This window comes from Eubalaena glacialis, chromosome 11 (genome assembly GCF_028564815.1).
Source record: "Eubalaena glacialis isolate mEubGla1 chromosome 11, mEubGla1.1.hap2.+ XY, whole genome shotgun sequence".
Lineage (NCBI taxonomy): Eukaryota > Metazoa > Chordata > Mammalia > Artiodactyla > Balaenidae > Eubalaena > Eubalaena glacialis.
In genome coordinates this window covers 26,914,749-26,936,522 of record NC_083726.1, presented here as the reverse complement: position 1 = coordinate 26,936,522, position 21,774 = coordinate 26,914,749, and the positions used below count along the sequence as shown (strand labels likewise).

General features: G+C 42.0%; 2 protein-coding genes across 3 annotated transcripts in view; one reads left to right on the top strand and one right to left on the bottom strand.

Moving 5' to 3' along the window:
- The window catches only part of PLXNC1 (plexin C1), a 322,454-nt gene extending 304,115 nt beyond the window's left edge, over positions 1 to 18,339 (top strand). For both annotated transcript variants that reach the window (XM_061204178.1, XM_061204177.1), the window contains 8 exons: positions 5,954 to 6,008; positions 8,444 to 8,475; positions 8,575 to 8,682; positions 9,824 to 9,987; positions 11,787 to 11,934; positions 15,691 to 15,831; positions 15,927 to 16,001; positions 17,204 to 18,339. In XM_061204178.1, the coding sequence (XP_061060161.1) occupies positions 5,954 to 6,008; positions 8,444 to 8,475; positions 8,575 to 8,682; positions 9,824 to 9,987; positions 11,787 to 11,934; positions 15,691 to 15,831; positions 15,927 to 16,001; positions 17,204 to 17,308 (828 nt within the window). In that variant the 3' untranslated portion in view covers positions 17,309 to 18,339. The remainder of the gene's footprint in view (positions 1 to 5,953; positions 6,009 to 8,443; positions 8,476 to 8,574; positions 8,683 to 9,823; positions 9,988 to 11,786; positions 11,935 to 15,690; positions 15,832 to 15,926; positions 16,002 to 17,203) is intronic.
- A 2,621-nt stretch (positions 18,340 to 20,960) lies between these two features.
- Positions 20,961 to 21,774, bottom strand: part of CEP83 (centrosomal protein 83) — a 117,367-nt gene continuing 116,553 nt past the window's right edge. Inside the window, exon 16 of the mRNA XM_061204249.1 lies at positions 20,961 to 21,310. Coding sequence (XP_061060232.1) covers positions 21,206 to 21,310 — 105 coding nt within the window. The 3' untranslated portion in view covers positions 20,961 to 21,205. The remainder of the gene's footprint in view (positions 21,311 to 21,774) is intronic.

Here is a 21,774-nt window from a genome sequence, read left to right as displayed (position 1 = left end):
TCTGTGTGAGTGTATAGAGGGTGTGGGGATGCTTGCCCGATGTGACTGTAGCAGGGTGGTTTTTCCCAGTCCAGGCTTTCTGCACCTGCCCCGCCATGTGCCCTCTTGCTGGACCATGTTGTTGCACCCACACGCAGCTGTGGGGTAGCATCAAGTGTGCAGGACAGGTGTTGTGTCCGGCAGGAAATGTTCTCTACAGATCACACCTCTCGTTCTGAGCTGTGAGGTTTTGAGGGCAGAAAATACGTTTAACCACCGTGTCACTGAAGAATGTTCCTCCTAACGGGAGCGCGCCGGTGCCCAAGTGGTCACTGCTAACGCCAAAGTTGTCATTCACATGACATTTAAAGCTCATAGGAATGTTCCAAAGGGTCTCCTTGGGTAAAGTCCGTGGTCCTTCAGGTCAGGTGTCTCATCTGTGACTCTAAGGGGCTTGGACTGTCTCTAAAGGTCTCTTACAGCATGAATGACTTCAGATTCTTATTTACTAGACACATGGAGTGCTTCCTGTATACTGGGCACTGTTCTAGGAGCTTTTACAAAGAGTAAGTCCTTTAGTCCTCTTTACAGCCCAGTGAGGTAGACACTGTCATTATTCCCATTCTGAGGCCCAGGGAGGCTAAGAAACTTGGCCATGCTCCCATGCTCTCCTCAGTGACGGCCCGAGGCTGGAAGCAGATGAAAAAGGAATTGCACAGAGACCATGGCTCTGCTCAGGGCCAGAGGGATAACCTTGCTCAGAGCCAGGCTTGCAGCTCGTGCTCCTAGCCTCTGAAGCAGCCTGGCTGGAGAGCTTATGAGAAATTCTGGTAGTTACCTTCTCTGATGTCAAAATTAAAAGGGCAACCTCTCTTCAGATCTTATGATAAATCTCATGTCTGTGAGTTTATCAAAATGCTTCCTTCTAATCCTACTTTGACATCCTTTAAGGCCAATATTCCTTGAAGGCGACAGTAGTTACCTTCTTTCAGAAGGGAGGCCTCTTTCAGGCATCCAAGAGCTGACATCTCCAGCCCAAAAAAAGCCTGGGTAGCTTAGGTTCCCAATCGCCCGCACACTGGTGGAGGCCAAGCTCCCTCCCTGCGACTAGCTCAGGGTTCCAGCAGTCCTCAAAGGGGGTTTGCTTCTGGCCCAAGGCTAATTCCAGGCACACAAGAGAGAAGCAGGAGCTGTATTGTCCTTTTCACTAGTTTCAGGGATCCTTCAGAGCTCTGTCCTGGGTGTCAGGAACATCCTGGGTGATTTGGTGTATCTGATGGGCCCCTTCCAAACAGTCCGATGAGCACCGAGCCTCCTTTCCTGAAGGAGGGTTATCCCTGAGCAAGGTTATCCCTCTGGCCCTGAGGAAAAAAATAGATTCCTTTTTCATCTGCCTCCAGCCTTGGGGTGTCAGTGAGAAGAGCTAAGGGGAAGGCGGGGAGAGCAGTGTTGATGAGTGGTTGCTGGGACAACGCTAGTTGAATAGGATTCTGTTTTCACAAAATACCATTTTAGGAATGAGAGATACCAGTAAGGGTTTCCACATGGTGCTTTGTATTGACTATTGTGTTTTTAGACTTAAGGAAAAAGTATCATGGTATTTCAGACCCTATTCATAATTTTCCATAAAATTCTTAGGCTGAAGTTCCAGCTTTCCTCTTGGGCTCAATCATTTGAAATTGCCAATATTTGACCATTTTTTACTTACAAAAATGGCAGTTTCATCAGGTTAAGTATAAGTTCAACCTTATATTTCTAGAAGATCTGTTTTTATGGCATAATCTTCAACTTGTGGCATAAAGATAGTATTTTACCACAAAGAAATCCCGCCTTTACTCGCAAATAGTTTGGAGGATATGTAGCTTCTGTTTGTTTGTTTTTAATAAATTTATTTATTTATTTTTATTTTTGGCTGCGTTGGGACTTTGTTGCTGCGCACAGGCTTCCTCTAGTTGCGGTGAGCAGGGGCTACTCTTCGTTGCGGTGCGCAGGCTTCTCACTGCGGTGGCTTCTCTTGTTGTGGAGCACGGGCTCTAGGTGCACGGGCTTCAGTAGTTGTGGCACGCAGGCTCAGTTGTTGTGGCTCGCGGGCTCTAGAGCGCAGGCTCAGTAGTTGTGGCGCACGGGCTTAGTTGCTCCACAGCATGTGGGATCTTCCCAGACCAGGGATCGAACCCGTGTCCCCCGCATTGGCAGGCGGATTCTTAACCAGTGTGCCCCCAGGGAAGTCCGTAGCTTCTGTTTATTTCAGGAGCAACTTTAAATTGATGGCATGGGTCCATCTCTCCCTTTGTGGTCACAACTCCTAATTCTGATAGTGGAAAAGTCTGCAGTCCTCTCCACCTCTTTCCAACACGGGCCAGCCATCATTGGAGGGGTATGGCCTCGTTGTCGTTTTGAATCTTGGAGCACCATGAGACTGGAAGGAATTTAATTTGAAATTGCTTTGTGTACCAGTTCTGCTCTGGGCTGGAGAAACATTCCTGCCACAGATCCATCTAGTGACATTGATCTTTTGTTGATTTAATTTGGTTTTCATTCTTAAAGTAGGGGCCAAGAGGACGCTCCCTGCCTCACAGGAGTACGGGAGGATTAATGATCCACTCTTAGGAAAGCATTTGGAGCTCCTCAAATGGAACAAACAGCATCATAGTTTTAACACTTTGGATTCTGTGGCACTTTTCAAAAAGGCATTTCTGTCCTTAACTGAGCAGCAGCTGACTTTTGTGCGAAACAGAAAATGGAAACCTTTCCCCCCACAAACATCTGTAAATAAACTAGTTTTCTGTCTTTACAACAATGTTAAAGTGTCACGTGGGGGAAAAATGTTCCAGCCCTAGAGCAGCTGTGAAGGTTAGAAATACACTTGCACACATACATGCTCAAACACACACACACAACTTATCCACTGATAAAATGCTTTTACACTTGCTCTCAGGAGATAATTTCAGAGTAAAATTTCCCTGGTACAAGCTGCGTCTGCGCTGTCCTAATGCCTGAGCACTGTGCCAGCAGCGAGTCGTTGCCAGCTCTTGAAAAGACGTTTGAACTTTTGGCTGTGCTCCTCATCGGAAGGCCCATCCTTGGTGTTTGTGACTATAGAGCAAGGGTGCTCGCTTTTGGCGAAACAAAGCATCTGACAGTAGCAGAGTATTGGCTCAACACTCATCAGGATCCATTTGGGATTCATTCTTTGACAATTACCCAGAATGAATCACCAGCTTCCTTTTTTAAAAAGGTATTTATTGGCTTAGAAACAGAGCATATCCAGCTCTTCATGGGGAGGAATTCTGTAACTATGTTCAAACATTCTCATAAACTTGGCGTCTGAGTATTGCTAAGGGGGTGCCTGTACAGAGCGTTTACTTTAATTGCATCAAATATGGAGGAGAACTGAAAAATCAGCCAACACGGTCGCTCAGTGAATGGCTCAAGGGAAGAGGAAAGGAGGTTTGGTAATAATGGCGGAGCCCAGGAGCTCAATAAGAGTTTAGAATCCGTGCTCGAGACACTTTGCAGAGGCCAGAGGGCCCCTGCCAGCCCCTGCCCAGAGCCCCCTCCCTACAAGATGTCAGGAGGTGGAGGCCTCTGGCCCGCACTTAGTGGCTGGTTGGACACAGCTGGCTGGACCCTGTGCTCAGGGGCCCCCTCTAGGGCTGGCTCTCGCGCGTGTTCCTTCCTCCGTGGGGACAACCTGCAAGAGATTAGGCTTTAATCCTTTGGTGTTTGCTGAGCAGGTTTGTACATTCTGATAACCAATGTGCTTCAGGCCAGAAGAAAAATTCTAAGTTTCTACTTTTTTCCAAACGGAGGGCGGCCAGATCCAAATTAATATTAGAATTCAGAACAGCCTTCACGCTTTCAAGTGCAGGGAAAAATCACTTAGCTGATGAATGTTCAGAAATGACAGGGTTAATCTTTCAGCCACATCCCAGAATGAAGGTGAAGATTTGTGTAGCCCTGACCTGCCTCTTCTTATGGCCCCTTTGTCTTACATTTTTGTGGGCCAGCCCCTCAAAACAATTTCCTCCTCCCAGGAAGCAAGGCCTGCTCTCTTGTCTCTCAGCATCTAGTCCCCCTTGGCCTGAAGAGGCCTTCTTCCCCTGGTTGGGTGTGGGGAAGGGGTGCACAAAAGGCCATTGGGCCCCGGCTTCCACGGTCCCAAAAAGCCTCAGATGAGAACTCTTGACCTTATCTCCAAAAGAGGCTATACATTGGTGTTGAAATTGTGTGTCAGTGTGGTGAAAGCATTTATTTGTCAAATGTGTACATTTAAAATCTGTGGCAATTTTTTAACAGCTGTGTTGAGATATAATTTATATACCATAAAGGTCACCTTTTCAAAGTGTACAATTCAGTGGTTCTTGGAACATTTGCGGAGTTGTGCGATCATCACCACAGTCTAATTTTAGAACATTTTCATCACCTCAGATAGAAACCTTGAACTCATTAAGAGTCATTCCTCATTCTTCCAACTCCTGTTTTAGGCAACTAGTAATCTACCTTCTGTTTGTATAAATTTGCCTATTCTGGACAAATTATATAAATGGGATTGTACAATATTGGATCTTTTGTGACTGGTTTCTTTCACTTAGCAATGTTTTTGAGGTCCATTCATGTTGTAGCATGTGTCAATACTTCTTTCCTTTTATTGTATGGCAATTTTTTGTAGTGTATTCATTCAATAGAATAATAGTAATCTAAAAAGGATGAACTACTGGTAGCTGCAACAACACAGATAAACATTGTAGACCTTATATGGACCCTATGCTGAATGATTCCATTTACATAAAGTTCAAGAACAGATAAAACTAATCAATGGCAATGGAAGTCAGAAAAGTGATTACCCCTGGATGAAGATGGGGTGGTTATTGATTGAGAAGCCTAATAGGGGTACTTCTTGGGACCTTGAAATATAATTTTATATCTTGATGTGGGTGGTGGTTACACAGTATGTGCTTAAGTGAACATTCTTGAGCTGTACACTTAATATTAGCACTTTCCTGTAAGTCATGTTTCAATTTTAAAGTTTTTATTTAAAAGTATATGCAATTTTATGACTTTTACAAGCTGCTTTTAAAAAATAAGAAATACCTGCAGAAAAGAAAACAAATTGTAAGTGTACTACTGGATGAATTATCATAGTCAGCCTATCTTATAACTTCCACTCGGATCAAGAAATAGAGCACTGTGGGCACCACAGAAGCTCCCTCCTGGACGTTCCTAATCACCATCCCCCTTCTCTTCTCCAAACAGTGAAATCATAGTTTCGACTGTTTTAGCTAAATGTGAATGGAATCACACGGTATGCATTCCATTTTGTCAGGCTTCTTGGGCTCACCATTATCACTGTGAGGTTCATGCATGTGGCATGTAGCAGTAATTTGCTCACTTTCATTGTTTTATCATTGCCTGTTTTATGAATATACCCCAAATTATTTATTCATTCTACTGTTGATGGTTATTTCCAGTATGGGGCATTTACAAAGTTTATCTCAGGATATGTACAGGTGTATACCTGGATGTGAAACTGCTCTGTCACCAGTTTATAGGTTAGTTTTTGAAAACTTGTTTCAGCATTTCTTAATATAGTAGGAACCCCCAAAAGGAAAACGGCCCAAACATCTCCTGCCCCCTAGAGGCTGAGGTGCCTCCCAGCACAGCTGGGTCCTCCCCTGGTCCAGGGCTGGCCCACCTCCTGTTGGCCCCACAGCATCCTTTGAGCACTTGCCTCCCCGCATCTCATGGCCTTGTCTGCCACCTTCACAGGACCGCAGACTCTTTGAGGGCAGAGGCAGTGTCTTGCTCATCACTATAGCCCCAGCCTCCACTGCCCAAAACATAGGAATTCTTAATAAATATTTGATTGAATAAGTGAGAGAATATAAGATCCACCCAGCCATCTAATTCCTGGGTAAAGTTGAGAAATACATTAAATTTTGAAAACTCATCTATTTTTTATCTTTGCTTTCAGATATCAAATGGATCCACTATAAAAGTCTTTAAGAAGATAGCAAATTTTACTTCAGGTAACAGACGTAATGCTGTTAACCTTTTGTTCTCACCCCACTTTATAAAGTATCACTTTTTGCCTCCCTTGGATGTACTGTCACAAAGATGAGATTGAGTTGTTGCCAGGTAATTCTCTGAGAGAGTGGAGGAAAGCCGTTTCGATCTGTTTCTGGTCCTAAGAATGTGAACCCTGCAAAGAGGGGGACAGGAAACTGTAAACAGTGGTTGCCCCGGCTGCCCGACACTGAGGAAGTTGCTGTCATTAACCACCCTAAGCTCAGGGCAGAATCTTAGCCATTGTGTAACTCTTTTCCAACTCCTCAGTAGGATGGGGGCTAACCGAGGGGATCCCCCTGGCAAGCTGAGGGAAGCCTGCAGATTATCACACAGCCCTGGAAGCTCTGAACAAACAAGATAATTCACTTAGCCCAAATTTCCTAGTGACAGACCAACTACAGAGGGAGCTTTGTGGAAAAGTTACTAGGCCAGTCTCTAAACTCTCTTCTACCTCCCCGCCAGCCTCGGGGCAGGAAAACACTGTGACAGTGCCTTGAGAAAATCCCTAGGTCCAGGGTCCAGGTTTGTCTCCAGAGAAATTATATCCACGCCAAGACAGTCAGTCCTCAGTCCCCAGAAAGGTTGTGGGCCTCACCAACAGGACCTGTTCACACACACAGCTGGAGGTGGGGCTTTCTGATTCCTGGATTCAGTGCTAGGAGCAGCCTGGTAGGTCCCAACACCTGGTGAGTGCAAACGAAGAATGCGGGGCTCCCAATTAAATAGGATAACTTGGTAGGTTGTAGGACACCCCTTGGGGAACCCCGCCCACCCCACATTCCCCCATCCATCATTACGTCAGGCTATAGTGAGAAACCACCTTGCAGAGGGCGGCTATCCTTCTGGTCTAGGGGGATTGGTGTCCTTGTGCTGTAATAAGTGCAAGAGCTGTGTATTGTAGGCTTTAATGACTGGTCTTTTGAGAGCTTGTTATTTGGAGATCTTGCATTTGGATCACTTCATGGGACTTCGAGGCAGTCAACAACACCTCTGCTTCCTCCCTGTCCAATCCAGTGGACACTGGGTCACTCTCCTAACCTTCCAAACCCCTGCCCCTCTGTCCTTTCATCACCCACTCTGTGAAAGTCCCAGCCCAGCCCTGGATGAACCCAACTTCTCACCTTTCCTGACCCTACAGCTGAGCAGCCACAGGGGAAAGGCCCACGACAGCACAGTTGGAGTCACAGTAAATTGCTGTCTTGACCAGGACCCTCCACGTAGCCTGTTCCCCCCGTGCTTCTGCTTCTCGAGGCAACCAACTGTGTCCTCCATAATCCCACCTCCTCTCCTCGAAGCTCTGACCCCCACTGCTCCCCTATCAGCAGATGACTTCACCCAGTGCTTCACAGAGAAAACAGAAATCAGAATTCCCTCAACAACGTGCACTAACCCTCCCTCCCTGCGTCTGCCATTCCCTCCTCCTCGCTCCCCTGACATTCCAGGGCTGCCCTTCCTCCCAGCAAGACCTGTCTCTCACCTGGGCTTTGGATCCCACCATCCTTTCCGACCTTCTGAGCATTCCTATGCCACTGCCACCGGTGATCTCTCCTCTCACCTGCACTTGCTTTCCCTCCCCCGCTACTGTATTTTTCCACAAGCATTTCGAGGTATTCTAGTCTCTCTCATCTTCAAAACAAAAAACCAAGTGCTTTAATCCTTCCCTTCCCTGCATTTGCCACTCCCTTCACAACCTCGTTTCTTCCCAGACTGTCCTCACTCTGTGCTGCTCTCCCACCTGCTCTATGACCTCCGCCTTGCTGCCCTTCTCTCAGATCCTAGAAGGGGTCGCCTTCCCTCCCACCGCAGGGCCTTTGTACCCATTCCCCTCCCCCATTGGCCTGGCTCATTATCCATTCATTTAGGTTCAGTCCCGACATCCCTTCCTCAGAGAACCTCCCAGGCTAGGTTCGTCTCTTGTTAGATACTTTCCTAGCATATTCTTCTTCTCCACGGTCCTTATCACAAGGATATTAATTAAATAATTAATTGTGTAATTAGTAAGTCTCTCTCATTGGCTAGGATGTGAGTTCCATTAGGTGAGAGCTAGGTCTGTCTTATTCATTGCTGTTTGCCTAGTAGCCCCTGGCACACAGTAGGTGCCCCAGCCCTAGCTGACCTGAACCTCTCCTACCCCCCCCTTCAAGTGATCGGTCAGCCTCTGTTCCAGGGACGGGGAACCTGCTTCCCACCCCAGTCCCTGGCCCATCCTGTCTTCATACTGTTCTTAAGGTCTTAAGACACAGCAGGGGGGGAAGTGTAGCTATGAAGAGCTCAAGTAGGAGGGCTCAAGTAACCTCTTCTGTTTATAGCACAAATGGGGCATCTTATGAGAAGGCCAGTTACCATGGTTGTTGTTTTAATGGACTGTTTCTCTCCCTCTTTCTGGGGCGTTCAGATGTGGAATACGCAGAAGACCACTGCCATTTGGTGAGTTCAGGCTTTCTTGTGCTCCTGATGAATCGGACGCCTTCTGCAGCACGAACGGTCTCCTTGGGTAACGCTTCTTCTACTCTGTCTTCCCTTTAGATTTTACCAGATTCGGAAGCATTCCAAGATGTGCAGGGAAAGAGACATCGAGGGAAGCACAAGTTCAAAGTAAAAGAAATGTATCTGACAAAGCTGCTGTCGACCAAGGTAAACTTACTGTTCTGGGAGCGCTTTTACGGCTACCTTGGGGGTGTATGATGTGTTTGACTTAATTTCCACTGAAGTGTGAAAATGCTACAAATCCCTTGTGCCTTCTAGCAAAGCAAAATGAAAGTTTAAATTGTAAACACTTCCTACCCCCTTCTTCTGTTTTTACAAACTGCAAAGATAAAGCACTTTACAAATTTCCACCATAACATCTTCAGTCAGGGATTTAATATTGTTCCCAGTCCCTTTACCCACCATTGCACTATTGTTATATTTTTAGGTGGACAGCCTAATTATTCCTTTTTGTTTACTTGTTATTATAGGTGAGCAATAAAACTCCCTCTTTGAATTGCAAATAAAATGAAGAGGGGGGAGGTCATTTTAAAATTAAGAATTCTGTTCACATATAAAAGTGTCAGATATGAAAGCTCATGGAATACCAAATTGGGAGCAAATTTTACTTTATCTGGCTTTTAGTGGGATTAATGGAAGCCTGTGGTGATCCTTTTTTTTTTTTCTGAAATGACTAGCAATGTAAATGCTATTATCTACACCTGGCCCTAGTCTTCTGATGGGCATGCTTCTTCAGATTATAGCAGAGCATCTGCTTGGAGCTTAGATTTGTTTAGTGGGTAGAGGACAGCCAGAGCTTCTTGATTTTCTCATCTGTCCCACAGAGCTCTGCCTATTTGGTTTTAGTAAAACACTCAAATGCTTTGGAAAGTACACAATAAAACCCTATGATGGAAATACATGCAACAGGAAAAGTTCTGGGAACCGAGCAACATCACTTGAGTTTTTCTAGGCTGAACATAATAAAAGCCAAACGTCTGGGGCTTCTTGGTTTATGTATACAGACCTCCAACTTACATTTCAACTGCTAGAGATGTCTAAGATAGCCTCCCTGTTGACTAAACAGTGTTATCAGCAAGAAGCTTATGAAGCAGATCTAAACCTGGGCATGGATTTTCAGGACCTTTGTCTAATACTGTTGAGTGTTGGCCTCACTTGACGATTTTACATACTTTCTCTTCAGCTTGTTTTTCTCTGTTTTGTAACTCAGATTTCATTTTTCATCATGTTTTCAAAACCACCACCCTATTTTTTTAATCTTCCAAGTCTGATGTGCTCTGTCTTTCAGGTGGCAATTCACTCTGTGCTCGAAAAACTTTTTAGAAGCATTTGGAGTTTACCCAACAGCAGAGCCCCGTTTGCTATAAAATACTTTTTTGACTTTTTGGATGCCCAGGCTGAAAGCAAAAAAATCACAGATCCTGATGTTGTACATATTTGGAAAACAAACAGGTGGGAACGAACAGTAGGTGATTACTGTTTTCAAAAACCTGGGTCAGAATCTTTAAAAGAAGGGCATGGATGGTTACAGAAGGAATCATTTATCCCTATCTTAGAGTTTTTTGGCTTGGTAAGCTATCATGTCAAAGCAGTTTCTTGCTGTTACTATTTTTAAACAATAAACAAAACCATTCCTGTGCTGAGACTCCTAGTCTTTAGGACAAAGAAAATAAACTCTATTATCTTTAAACAAGTTTAGCTTGACCAGTAAAAGATGAGAAATTAATATTTTGTGGTTTTATCATACAATTTCCCATTAGAGAAGACTCTTAAATTTGTCCCTCAGAGAATTACTCTTTGCGGTTTCCAAGCTGTCCATTTTGTATAGAAATTTCTCCTTTTATTTGATCAAATGCCATGAGAATTAGTCAAAGGGTTGTATTTTGTTTTGTTTTTTAATACTTTACCTTAAGCTGAGGCAAGGCATCCAAATTAAAATTTCTCCTCAGTAAAGAAACATAGCTCATTACCTCCAATTGAAATACTCTGTGCATGAGGTGAATGAGAGTTAGTTATGATGTAATAGAACTTCTCAGTGCAACCTCAAGCCCTTCTAAGCACTGGGGTTAGCCAGACCATTTTAAATAAGTGTTAAAAGCTCTAGGTCTATCCTAACTCTCTACTCTGGCTCCCTCCCTCCCTTTGTTCTAGCCTCTCCTTCCCAGGCCCTGCTTCTCCCACACCAAGCTCCGGTGCTGCAGGCAACAATTTCACTGTGAAGACAGTAGCACGCGAGCAGGGGCACTAGTCAGGACAGGAGAGCTACTGAGAGGCCCAGCAGCCCCTATGATGGAGGGAATTAGCTAGGCCACAGGACTCTGAATGACTTCCAAGTTCATATGCAAATATCTGAGTACCGACTGTATACCAAGTACTGTTAGGTGTTGGAGATAAAGTAATAGACAGAAATCCGTGTTCTTACAGCGCTTGCATTTTAACAGGTAAATTGTGGTACATTAGAAGTCGATTAGTGCAGTGCACAGAGTGGGAAAAAAAGGATAGAGACAGGATAGGGTGGTCAGAGGCCTCAGGAGATGACATTTGGATCAGGTCTTCAAAGAGGGCACAAACCATGAGACCGTCTGGGGCAAGACCGTTTCAGAAAGACAGACAAAAGCAAAGTCCTGAGGCACAAGCCTGCCTGGTATGCATGAAGAGGAGCGACGAGGCCAGTGGAGTTGGGGCGAGTAAGGTGAAGAGTAGTAGATGAGGGCCCAGGCCTAGATCATGCAGGGGTTTTCTCCAGAGAGGGATGGAGAGCCACAGAGGGTTTTGAACAGAGGAGACACAGGACCTGATTCTGAGTTAAGAGGATTGCTAGTACCTGTGGGAGAATTAACTAACTGTTGGGAACTGGGGGGTAATAATCTAGGTGAGAGATGACAGTGGCTTAGGCCAGGGTGTAGCACTTAGAGGGGGCAAGAAGAGGTCAGGTTCTAGAGATCTGATGAGATGCTCTCGTTGGTAACCATTATTTAATATAATCTGGAACTTTTTGTGGAGAACATTCTTGTCTTGTCAAGGGCCACTTTCAGACTTCTCCAGTCCTCCCTTTCAGTAGCTCTGACAGACAGTTTAACCCTTTCTTGTTCTGAGTGATGCTGCCATCTGTTGCTTGGTATATTTGGCAAAGCAGACTTGCATACTTCAACAACAAGGACAAAAACACCCGTTTACAAACTGTGATAAACAGAGCATCTGCCTCATATGAATGGCTGTATTTGAAGAGAGATTTCTCTCTCTTGGAACAGCCTCCCTCTTCGCTTCTGGGTAAATATCCTGAAGAACCCTCAGTTTGTCTTTGACATTAAGAAGACACCACACATAGATGGCTGTTTGTCAGTGATCGCCCAGGCGTTCATGGACGCGTTTTCCCTCACAGAGCAGCAACTTGGGAAGGTAAGGCCCAGCTTTAGGATTTCCTGTACGTATTTCTGTCTTCCTCGTAAACATTCAAATAATAAACCATACCAGCTAAAAAGAAAGTCAGTGATAGTCACTGAAAATTTGCTTTTCTTCAAAAAATCTCTCATTTATATTTTTAATCTAGTTTAAGTGAAAACCAAAATAGATTATTTCCACCCTACTGCAGACTCTGCCTGTGAAAACCTTTTGTTTTTCTTTGTTTCCTAGAAAAATCGTCTACAGGCGCTAATAAACTATGAACCCAAAGTATGAAACTATTGAAATTTGCCTAAATTAATTCCATCTGAATATACCTAAAAGTGTCTATTTGAATACAACAAATTTCTGATGGGGAAGAAAATCTTGCCTGAGATTTCTAATACCTCTAGTTTGTCAGTTTACAATCAAATCAATATTGTTTTTCCTATGGTTTTCTTTGCTGAGCAAAAGCTCTAAAAGGCAAAAAAAAGATAAAAATACAGAGGAAACTTTGAAAGAGATGTTTTGGTCTTATTCAGGTACTCAGAAATATATTAAACTGAGCAGTTTATGTATCTAACGGGTTTAGAAAATCTTTTCATGCTGAGCAGTGGCTCTTTGGTGGAAGGATGTTCAGAGTGTCTGGAATAAAGTGTGAAGGACGTGTCATAGGTGCCTCAGACTCCTAGTCTAAATCCAAACTCACCGCAAACCGAACCTGTTTTTGACTTTTATTTTCCTAGCATTGCGTAGTCTCTCAAGGTAGAATCCTTGGCATTACCTTCAACTCCTTCTTCCTCCCACCTCTATCTCCAATTGGTTACTACTCACTTCTGTCCCTTTCTTCTCACTCCTCTGACCTATCCCTTCATCCCTTCTCCACTGGGATAACTGCCTGCTAACTGGTGTCCTGGCCCCTGCTGTCTGCCTCATCCCCCTTTCACTGTGTCTCAGGTTATCTTTCTAAAACATAACTCTGATCTTGTCAGGCTCCTGCTTAGTTAAACATTGTAAATACTTCCCATTACCCACCAGATACAATCTTCACAGTGCCACATGGCCCTTCCTGACTGGGCTTCAAGTCTCTTTTCTGGCCTCCTCGTTTTCTTGCCCAATCCTTCTGCCTTCTATGCTATGGCTTTTAGTTTTCCCAAACTTAACCATGAGCTTGTTTTCACATCCCTTTGCACATCCCTTTCCTGTCTCATAACCCCTCTGTCTAGTAAAACCCTACTTATTCATTCATTCAAGAAACATGATTCCCTAATGTGTACCAGAAACTGCAGGAGAATCAGATTAGTCTAAACATACCTACTCTGTGACTGTTCCCCTGATGGATTTCCCATGCGCTTTCTTCTTTTGACCAATAAAGTTCTTCCTAGCATGCAATACACGGAAAGACACGTAACTGGTTACTTATCCATAGTAAAAATGGCTGTTATTGCTTACTTACTATGTTCCTGGCATATTTCAATTAATCCTCACAAGAACCCCATCAAGTACTTACCATTACCCTCATTTTATAGATGAGGAATTGATGTTCTGAGAGGTTGCAAGTCTTGTTTAAGAGCATATGTCTAACTCTATGGTCCTTTTCTTTGCTCTATACTCTGCTACTAGTTACTCGTATCTTAGTAAGCACTGTGTAAGTTTGTCTTCCCTGATAGATTGTAAGCTTCTTAAGGGCAGGTACTGGTTGGTTTTTCATTCAATGCCTACCCACAGTCCCTGGCTAAATAAATCTTTCTTGCATGAATGTGATTGCATGAGTTGTGGGTTCTACTTAAAACTTGACAGGTGAAAAAAATCTCAGTAATTATCTCAGTCTAGGCATCCTTCAGAATGATTCATCAAGCCATTGATAGGCCATTCAAGCCATCAATACATTTAAAAATGTACTGTGACACTGGTCCTATCATTAACTCACCTATCTTCCCTGAGGAGTGATGCAATAAAAATACATATTCCAAGACAAGAAAAATTTAAGCAAATTTTTGTTTGGGCCTCCTCCCTCTCTTCTAGTGTGCATTGTGCACCTGCTTTATGAATTAACCAGACCTCCCCCATGGCAGAAACACCTGCTGAACCATAAAGATCAATTTTTCTTCTTCTGTCACTAGCTGTGTAACTCCTTAGAAGATAACATTCCTTTCTCAATCCTGTAAGGTGTCATGATGACCCACCACCCTCCTTATATGTGCAGAACAGACTGGTCAGATGACCTGGGGAAATACTGGACTGCACCTAATGGAAGCTCTTAGGTTAAATAATACTTACTTATGACCTGATTAATGCTACTACCTATATTACTTATGTTCTGCCTATTTTACAAGATTACTGTTTCTTGCATTACCAAATGTGTGACTGAGCCTCCAATAAAAATGATGACTAGGTGACTTGAAATGATTGACCAAATATCAATGATTGTAATAGTGTAATTCTAGATGTGGGAAGAAGCAACAGGAGGGAACCTGGACCATTCCTGGACCATAATAGACTAGTAAGACAGGTGGGTCCAGAGGCTTTTGGCTACTGTTAATGGGGCCTACCTCGTTCAGTAATAGCACAGTGAGTGGCCTATCAATGAAATCCTCATCTGACCTGGGAATGAGCATTCCTGGTCATGAAATGCCTCCCCAACATTGGTCAAAATAAAAAATGATGCCCATCATCCAGTTCTATAAGAATCAAGTCATTAGCCACTGCAGTCACTGACCTATAATACACCCTGAAAGGAATTCAAGGCAAAGATCAGGATGAGGCATTTTGTGCTGTGGGAAAACTGGCAGAACTAGCCCTCAGTTAGATATTTTCAAGAGAAAATTTTATGAACTCAGTTTCTTGAATCTTCCCATACTTAGTTAATGGTTTTAGTGCATTTCTAAGATATCTGCTCCTCACAAATAGCAGTAAACTTCAACCAAGATGTGCATTTGATTGCACATCCCCCTTCCCTCAAATCACATATACAGGCCTCCCCCCCTTACCTCTTCCAAACAGTGCTCACAGCTTTCTGAGAGGCTATCTCCTGGGTCATAATCCTCAGGTTGGCTCGAATACATTTTTCCATTTCTTTCTTAGATTGACTATTAATTTTTCTTTGACAGTAGATGTTAATTTTGTCAAAATTATAACTTTTAAAAACAAATCTTCATTTAAATTTTAATATCACTATTAAAATTACTTAAAAACATTCAAACTGCCAGGGAATTTTTGCAAAATGAGACATCAGAGCCACCAATACTAATGACCATGCTCTTTCCTGAGGACACTGGAAGATCTTTATAATCTAATAAAATAGAAGGGACAAGCAGAAAAATCTGCCACTGCCAATTACTTACCACGTTCATGGTTATATAAAGGGCTCAATCAGACCTACACTCATACCTTTTATAAATGCCAGAATTCACTGGTGGGTGAGGATGAGAGCAAATGTTTTAATTCAGGCTTTTTACAACTATTAGTAATGAACTATGATTGAAATAAGTTCCATTGTTACAGTAACTCAAAATCATGCAAAAATAATAATTTCAGTTCTTTTATGAGAGGAAGGCAGAATATATTAGCATTTAATCTGCCTGAAAATAACAGTGACTCACCAGAACTATCTGGATAGCAGTCAGTCATGCAGTCAACAACGTTTATGAAGGCCTACTGTATGAAGAATCCTTGTTACCAGGAGATAATAGTGGTGGAGGTTCAGCTACACTGGTACTCTTATAAATTCCCCATGGTTTTTTAAAAACTCTTTTGGCGGTGGTTGTTTTTCAGGAAGCACCAACTAATAAACTTCTCTATGCCAAGGATATCCCAGCCTACAAAGAGGAAGTCAAGTCTTATTACAAAGCAATCAGGGATTTGCCTCCATTGTCATCTTCAGAGATGGAAGAATTCTTAACTCAGGAATCTAAGGTATTGTTACAAAGTAAAAAGACTGTATTTGGATATTTCTTTTTAAAAAAAAAAAGCCATTTCAGAATCTCTCAACAAGGCTTTATTTCTTTAAGAAACATGAAAATGAATTTAATGAAGAAGTGGCCTTGACAGAAATCTACAAATACATCGTAAAATATTTTGATGAGGTAAGATTTTAAATAACATTTAAAAAAATAAGATATGAATCAGTCACCAGAATTTGGTTATAAAGCGTTCTGTAGGTCTCAGGACAGCTCTGGCATCCCAAATGGCCAGAAAGGGAGGCCAGGAAGCCTGTCTGAGATGGGGGATCCTGGCACCAAGCCAGACCCTGCACGTGGCTGCTGCCCCTCATAGTTTTATTATGCTGCTCACCTTTGGACCAACCATTTACATTTGAGTTAATGGGGCCTATAGCCATACTGGCACAGTTAACTTTGATGAGTAAGTAGTGGTCCTAATAAAAGGGGCCTGCTTATGCTTGGTTATAATCTGCTAAAATGAAAGCTAAGCTTGTTAAATCGCCTAGATTCTGTATTCAGTAGTTAAAGTATGACATATTTCTAACTTAAGCAACTATTTCAATAAACCATTCTCCTTTATGATTAATCCTCCTTAATCTGGATTTTTTTCTTTGGGAATTCACACAGACACAGTCATCAGATGCGCTGTTTCCAAATATGTTAATTCCCCCTTCCCTGATTCCCCCCACTCAGTCATGCTGGGACAGGCTATCCATGTCAATGGTGAGAATAGCTCACCAATTCCATTTGCTACTTGAAGATCAAGTGAAGCACTAAGGTAGGGTAGAGGCAATGAGTTCCTTAAACATGATAAGCATCCCTCTTTCCAGGGGTCAGGGGTTAGAAGGGAAGCACTGGGGAAGGGAGGGGAGAGGAGGGACTACACTGCCCAGGAGGGGAGGGGAGGGGAGGGGAGGGAAGGGGAGGGAAGGGGAGGGGAGGGGAGGGAAGGGAAGGGAAGGGAAGTAGACGTCTCTGACCAGGAGGCCCCTGCCTGCTGCATTTAAGAAGAAATACTTGCCTGCATGTTGGCTGCCCAGGAATGCTTGCTGTGCTTGGAATGGCTGTAACATAATGCATAAAACAGGGCCTTGAAATTCTGGCCCCATATTTGTAAGCAAATAGTTTGGTATTTCTTGTGAGCTTCTATTTTAAACCTAAGCGTTGTTGATCCTGTGATAATGACTTAGCAAAACAACTTGCAAAGTGAGTATGTAAATGATTGAAGAAAATGTTGGCATCTGTTTCATACAGATTTTACCACTCACAGCATCAGGAATGCAAAAAAAACAGAATTGTAATGCTAAAACCACAGTATCTAAAATAATTGTTCTAATTGTCAACAGATTCTAAATAAACTAGAAAGAGAACGAGGGCTGGAAGAAGCTCAGAAACAACTCTTGCATGTAAAAGTCTTATTTGATGAAAAGAAGAAATGCAAGTGGATGTAAGCACTCTGGGGCCTGGCTTAATCTGGTAAAGTTCTTCAGACGACTTGGGAGCAAAATGGCTGCTTAAGCTACTCTGTGTCGTTAATTTTTTAAGTTTGCACATAGGTTCCACTTTGAGCACTGTCTTTTTTAAGAGAGAAAGGCACATGCACAGCTTTTAGAAAGCATACCAAGCACTGTGCCTGTGTGTGTACTGTGGGAGCACTTCTGTACATAGAGTTGGAGTGGTTGTCACAAACAGCCTCCTTGTTCAGAGAATACAGGGCCAGTAAGCAAGGGTCAGTATTGTAACTACAGTCTCCACTTGAGCACAATGATATACGTGGTTTTGTTTGAAAACTACAGCTGTGTAGCACTTGTGACTACATTGCACCTCTGCAGACAAGAGACATTGCCAGTGATCAAAACAAAATGTGAAATGAGTCATCTGGAAACAAGGTAGGGGTGTTAGGGCAACCTTGTGGACTTGCAGCACTGAAACTTTCCCCGGTAGTTCTTGGAAAAGCTGACCGCAGAATTTGGTAGTGTGTACACTTAGCATTTGTGAGTGTGTGTGTGTTTTTAAACCAAAAACTAACAGTGTTGCAACATTGTTGAAAGGGCTCGTGTTTTTCAGTGGTCACCGACTGTACTCCATCAAACTCACCTCCATTTCACTAAGGAACTCTAAAGCAGGGAGAGGGAGTAGGCTTCTTTAAATGCAACATCATTTTACCCAGACACTTTAAAGTATGTATGTTTTCTTCATTTTATTTTTTTCATATTAAATGTATTTGATAGTGGACATGTTGGCTATTGTAAAAAAAAAAAAAAAAAAAAATCAGTAGCTTATTTCTGTCTAAACAACACTTCGATCAGAATTGTCTGTGGAAGAGTAACTCACTCCCCTAATCCTACATCTCTATATTACTATCTCCTTGCTTTAGATTTCTGGTGAACCCTGTGGTTATAAATACTTGTGTGTGATTAAAAAAAAAAATACATTTTACATTTCATGAAATTGCTGTTCACACTGGAGTATTATATATGAATATATATATTTGAGGCCCATGGCCTGAAAAATATTAGTATACAACTTGGTATCTTAGTCTCACGATGTACTTTTTGAGAGTATTCCTCACAAGAGAAAGGGTTAAAAAAAAAACCTGTTTTATTCATGCCTTTTTTAAAAAGAATTCCCTATCTAGTTATACTGTAGTCTTTTTATTGCTGATTTTTTATTCCTGAATTTTTGCTGCTCATGACCAACTTTAATACCACTGTGTTTTCCTTCTATTAAACCAGAAGTAAAAAGTGTAATTGGCAACTCTCAAACTTTCCTTGTGGCACCTTTACCCTTGGTGCTCCAAATCCCAGATTGAGGAAAGAAATTTTTTCAAGTAGCAAATAAAACATTGATCACACATTCCTTAAAATCATTTACCAACACTATATGGGATATCAGGATTTAAATGTGAATTTGTCTTAAATGAATGCAGTTCTTTTTGCTCCTCACTATCTGGTAAAGAGTGAGAGGTGACACCTCACAAACTGATCAGAGAAAATAAGCATTTATTGCCCTGATAGGCACCTTCCCAATCCTGTCGCTTTTGACCATTATCTGTCCAATGGACACACCTCAAAAATACTACCAAATAGGTTACTTATAAAGGTGAGAGGTCTGGTCCCCATCTAAGGCTGCTACAGTCTTGATGTGAAGGGGTTCACAAGAGAATAGTAGGAGAGTTGAGAGCCAAGGGTAGGAGAGTTGCCCAGAAGACTTCCCTTCTTTAGGGTACAGAGATGCTAAGAAATCTCAAAGGATCAGTTACAGCTTTATCTAAGTATTCAGTAAATGCTACATGAGGGTGTCCCTGTCCAGCTCTCTGGCACATGAGTCCTGTGTGGAGACTTACTTACCTTCTTTTCCAGGGACTGTGCTGCTGGGAACTTTGGGCAAGTCACTTACCTCTTTGTGCCTCAATTTCTGTATAATATTTCTAACCTACCTCACTGAGGTGGTGTGAAGACTCACTAATGTATGTAGCGTGTTTGTCAATCCTCCAGTGAAAAGCACTATCTGGATCACATTAGCCAAATGCAGTAAACGGCCAAATTAGATGTGTGCTGAAGACAATCAGTCACTGGGTCTACATTAAACAGCAACCAGAGAAACAAATGGCAAACATTGTCTATTTTCAAGTTTCTTTGCATATTTTTTTGGTGCAAAACCATTTATAAACAACTTTCTTTTTCTAACACTAGTGTCTACAGCAGCATTTAAAAATTAATTCTGTTACCTTTTTCTGTATTAGGGATTTAAAGTCTATTTCTTATTGTATACCTGATTGAAGCTGTTCTTGGAGATGAATGTTTTAAATGTCTATATCCAAAAATAAACATTTTGATGTAAATGTGGACTGTTTTTGTCTTTTTCCTCCTTCAAATTTTCTAGTTATAATAGATTTTTAAATTCTGAGTGGCTCCATGGAAATTAATTATTTTTCAAAAACAAAGTGTCACTGTATACACTCTCTCTGTAAATTAGCAGCTATATATATAGTAAGTAAATCTAGTTTCTTCTAAATGATGTTAAGGCTGCACAATTTCACTCCTGGCCTCCACTATCATCAATTAACTTGGACTTCTGAATGTGAAGACTTCTGGATAATGAACATTCCACTTAGTCCGGCAGACTTGAGCTTTGCCTTGTTGACGTGAAGTTATTCCAGCAGAATGCCTTAAAAATGTTACATAAAAAAGCAAATGGGGACTTACCTGGTGGCACAGTGGTTAAGAATCCACCTGCCAATGCAGGGGACACGGGTTCGAGCCCCAGTCCGGGAAGATCCCACATGCTGCGGAGCAACTAAGCCCATGCACCACAACTACTGAAGCCCGCGCCCCTAGAGTCCGTGCTCCACTGCAATGAGAAGCCCACGCACTGCAATGAACAGTAGTCCCTGCTCCTGCAGCTAGAGAAAGCCCGCGCGCAGCAACAAAGACCCAACACAGCCGAAAATGAATAAATAAATTTATAAAAAAAAAAAAAAAAGCAAATGATGGCATACTTAGGGACACACAGAAATAAAACATTTGTAACAGTTTGGTTAGATCCAATAGGTCCAAAACAGTAGGAGGCAAAGTTAAAAACCAGCAATATTTCTAAAGGGACCCCACTGGGTTCAAGTTTTACAATGAATGGCCCTTGTTTTATACAGCCACAGGATTTAATTATTTGTACTCTTATTTTCTATCAATCCTAACCCAACTAAGCCAAAATTAGTGAGATCTTCTACACTGTATGGTTAAAACAAAATTAAACACAAAACAATAGTTAGAAAAATATTTATTAAGCTCTTTAATAAATTATGTGCACACAGCTTTTAGAATAGGTAGTGTTTTATAATATATATCTAGATATCTTTTTTTTTTATACTAACTTTAAAATTGTCATTTTTCAAGAACTAGAGGTTTATAACTCATATATAGTAAACCAGAAAATGTTCACTGACCCTGTTATTGCCAAGCATCTCAAAGAAGAGGAAGAGGGAATTCAAGATGGGCATGTTTTAGGCAAAATGCCAAAAAACTCAACAAAGTAAGATTAATAAAATAATTTAAAAACTTGATTCCCTAATGAGTTCCTTTTATTTGTTCATTTATTTCACATTCTCAAAGGGCTGTCAATAATATTCTAAATATCTCTGAAGCTGCTTTAGTGCTTCACTTATCATTAGTATAACCCTAAAATCCTGACATTCATTCAATACATCATGTACTGGTACCTTCTCTTGAGGCACATTCAAGTGTTTTGGCAAACAGTAATAAAGTATCTAAATACCACATACGTTAAAACTTCAAGCCTTATTGAGTCACTGATTTCATCCCTTTTGATCTGCCTTTTCTCCAAGAAAATCATTCCCCAGGAAATCCAAGTTCCTCTAGTTGTTTTCTTTGTGTTGTTTCTAGTTCTTCTAGTCTTTTGCGAAGTAGAGAGAGTTCCCTTTGATGCTGCTCCTCCTTAAAAGCACAGAAAGAGAAAAGAAAAAAACAAAAAAAAAACAAACAGAAAAAGCACACCAAAAAAGACTGTTAGAAAAACTGGTGGAAAAATAACTGTTAGGCAGTGGCCTCAGTGCCTCTTTTATTCAGGCCTGCAACATCTGGCAAGAAAAGGATGACCATTTTAGCAGTCTAAGAACACCAGCATGGTCTAGACTACCAACTAGTCCTCGCTTCTCTCCTGCCTCTGGCTGTAGCCTTCAGCAAATCCCAAAGTCTGTTCCTCTCTAGGTGTAAAATTCACCAGGGAGTGAATTAGATAATAGTAACGTAGGGCCCAGGTGTACTTATATGGCAACTTTCTAATGTGACAAGAGTTTAAATAGCAGTTTATCATATAAACAAAGCACTTCGTCTGAGATTCAATTCAGTGACTTACAACATTAAAAATCTTCAGTGCTTACAACATTACAAAATGTCAT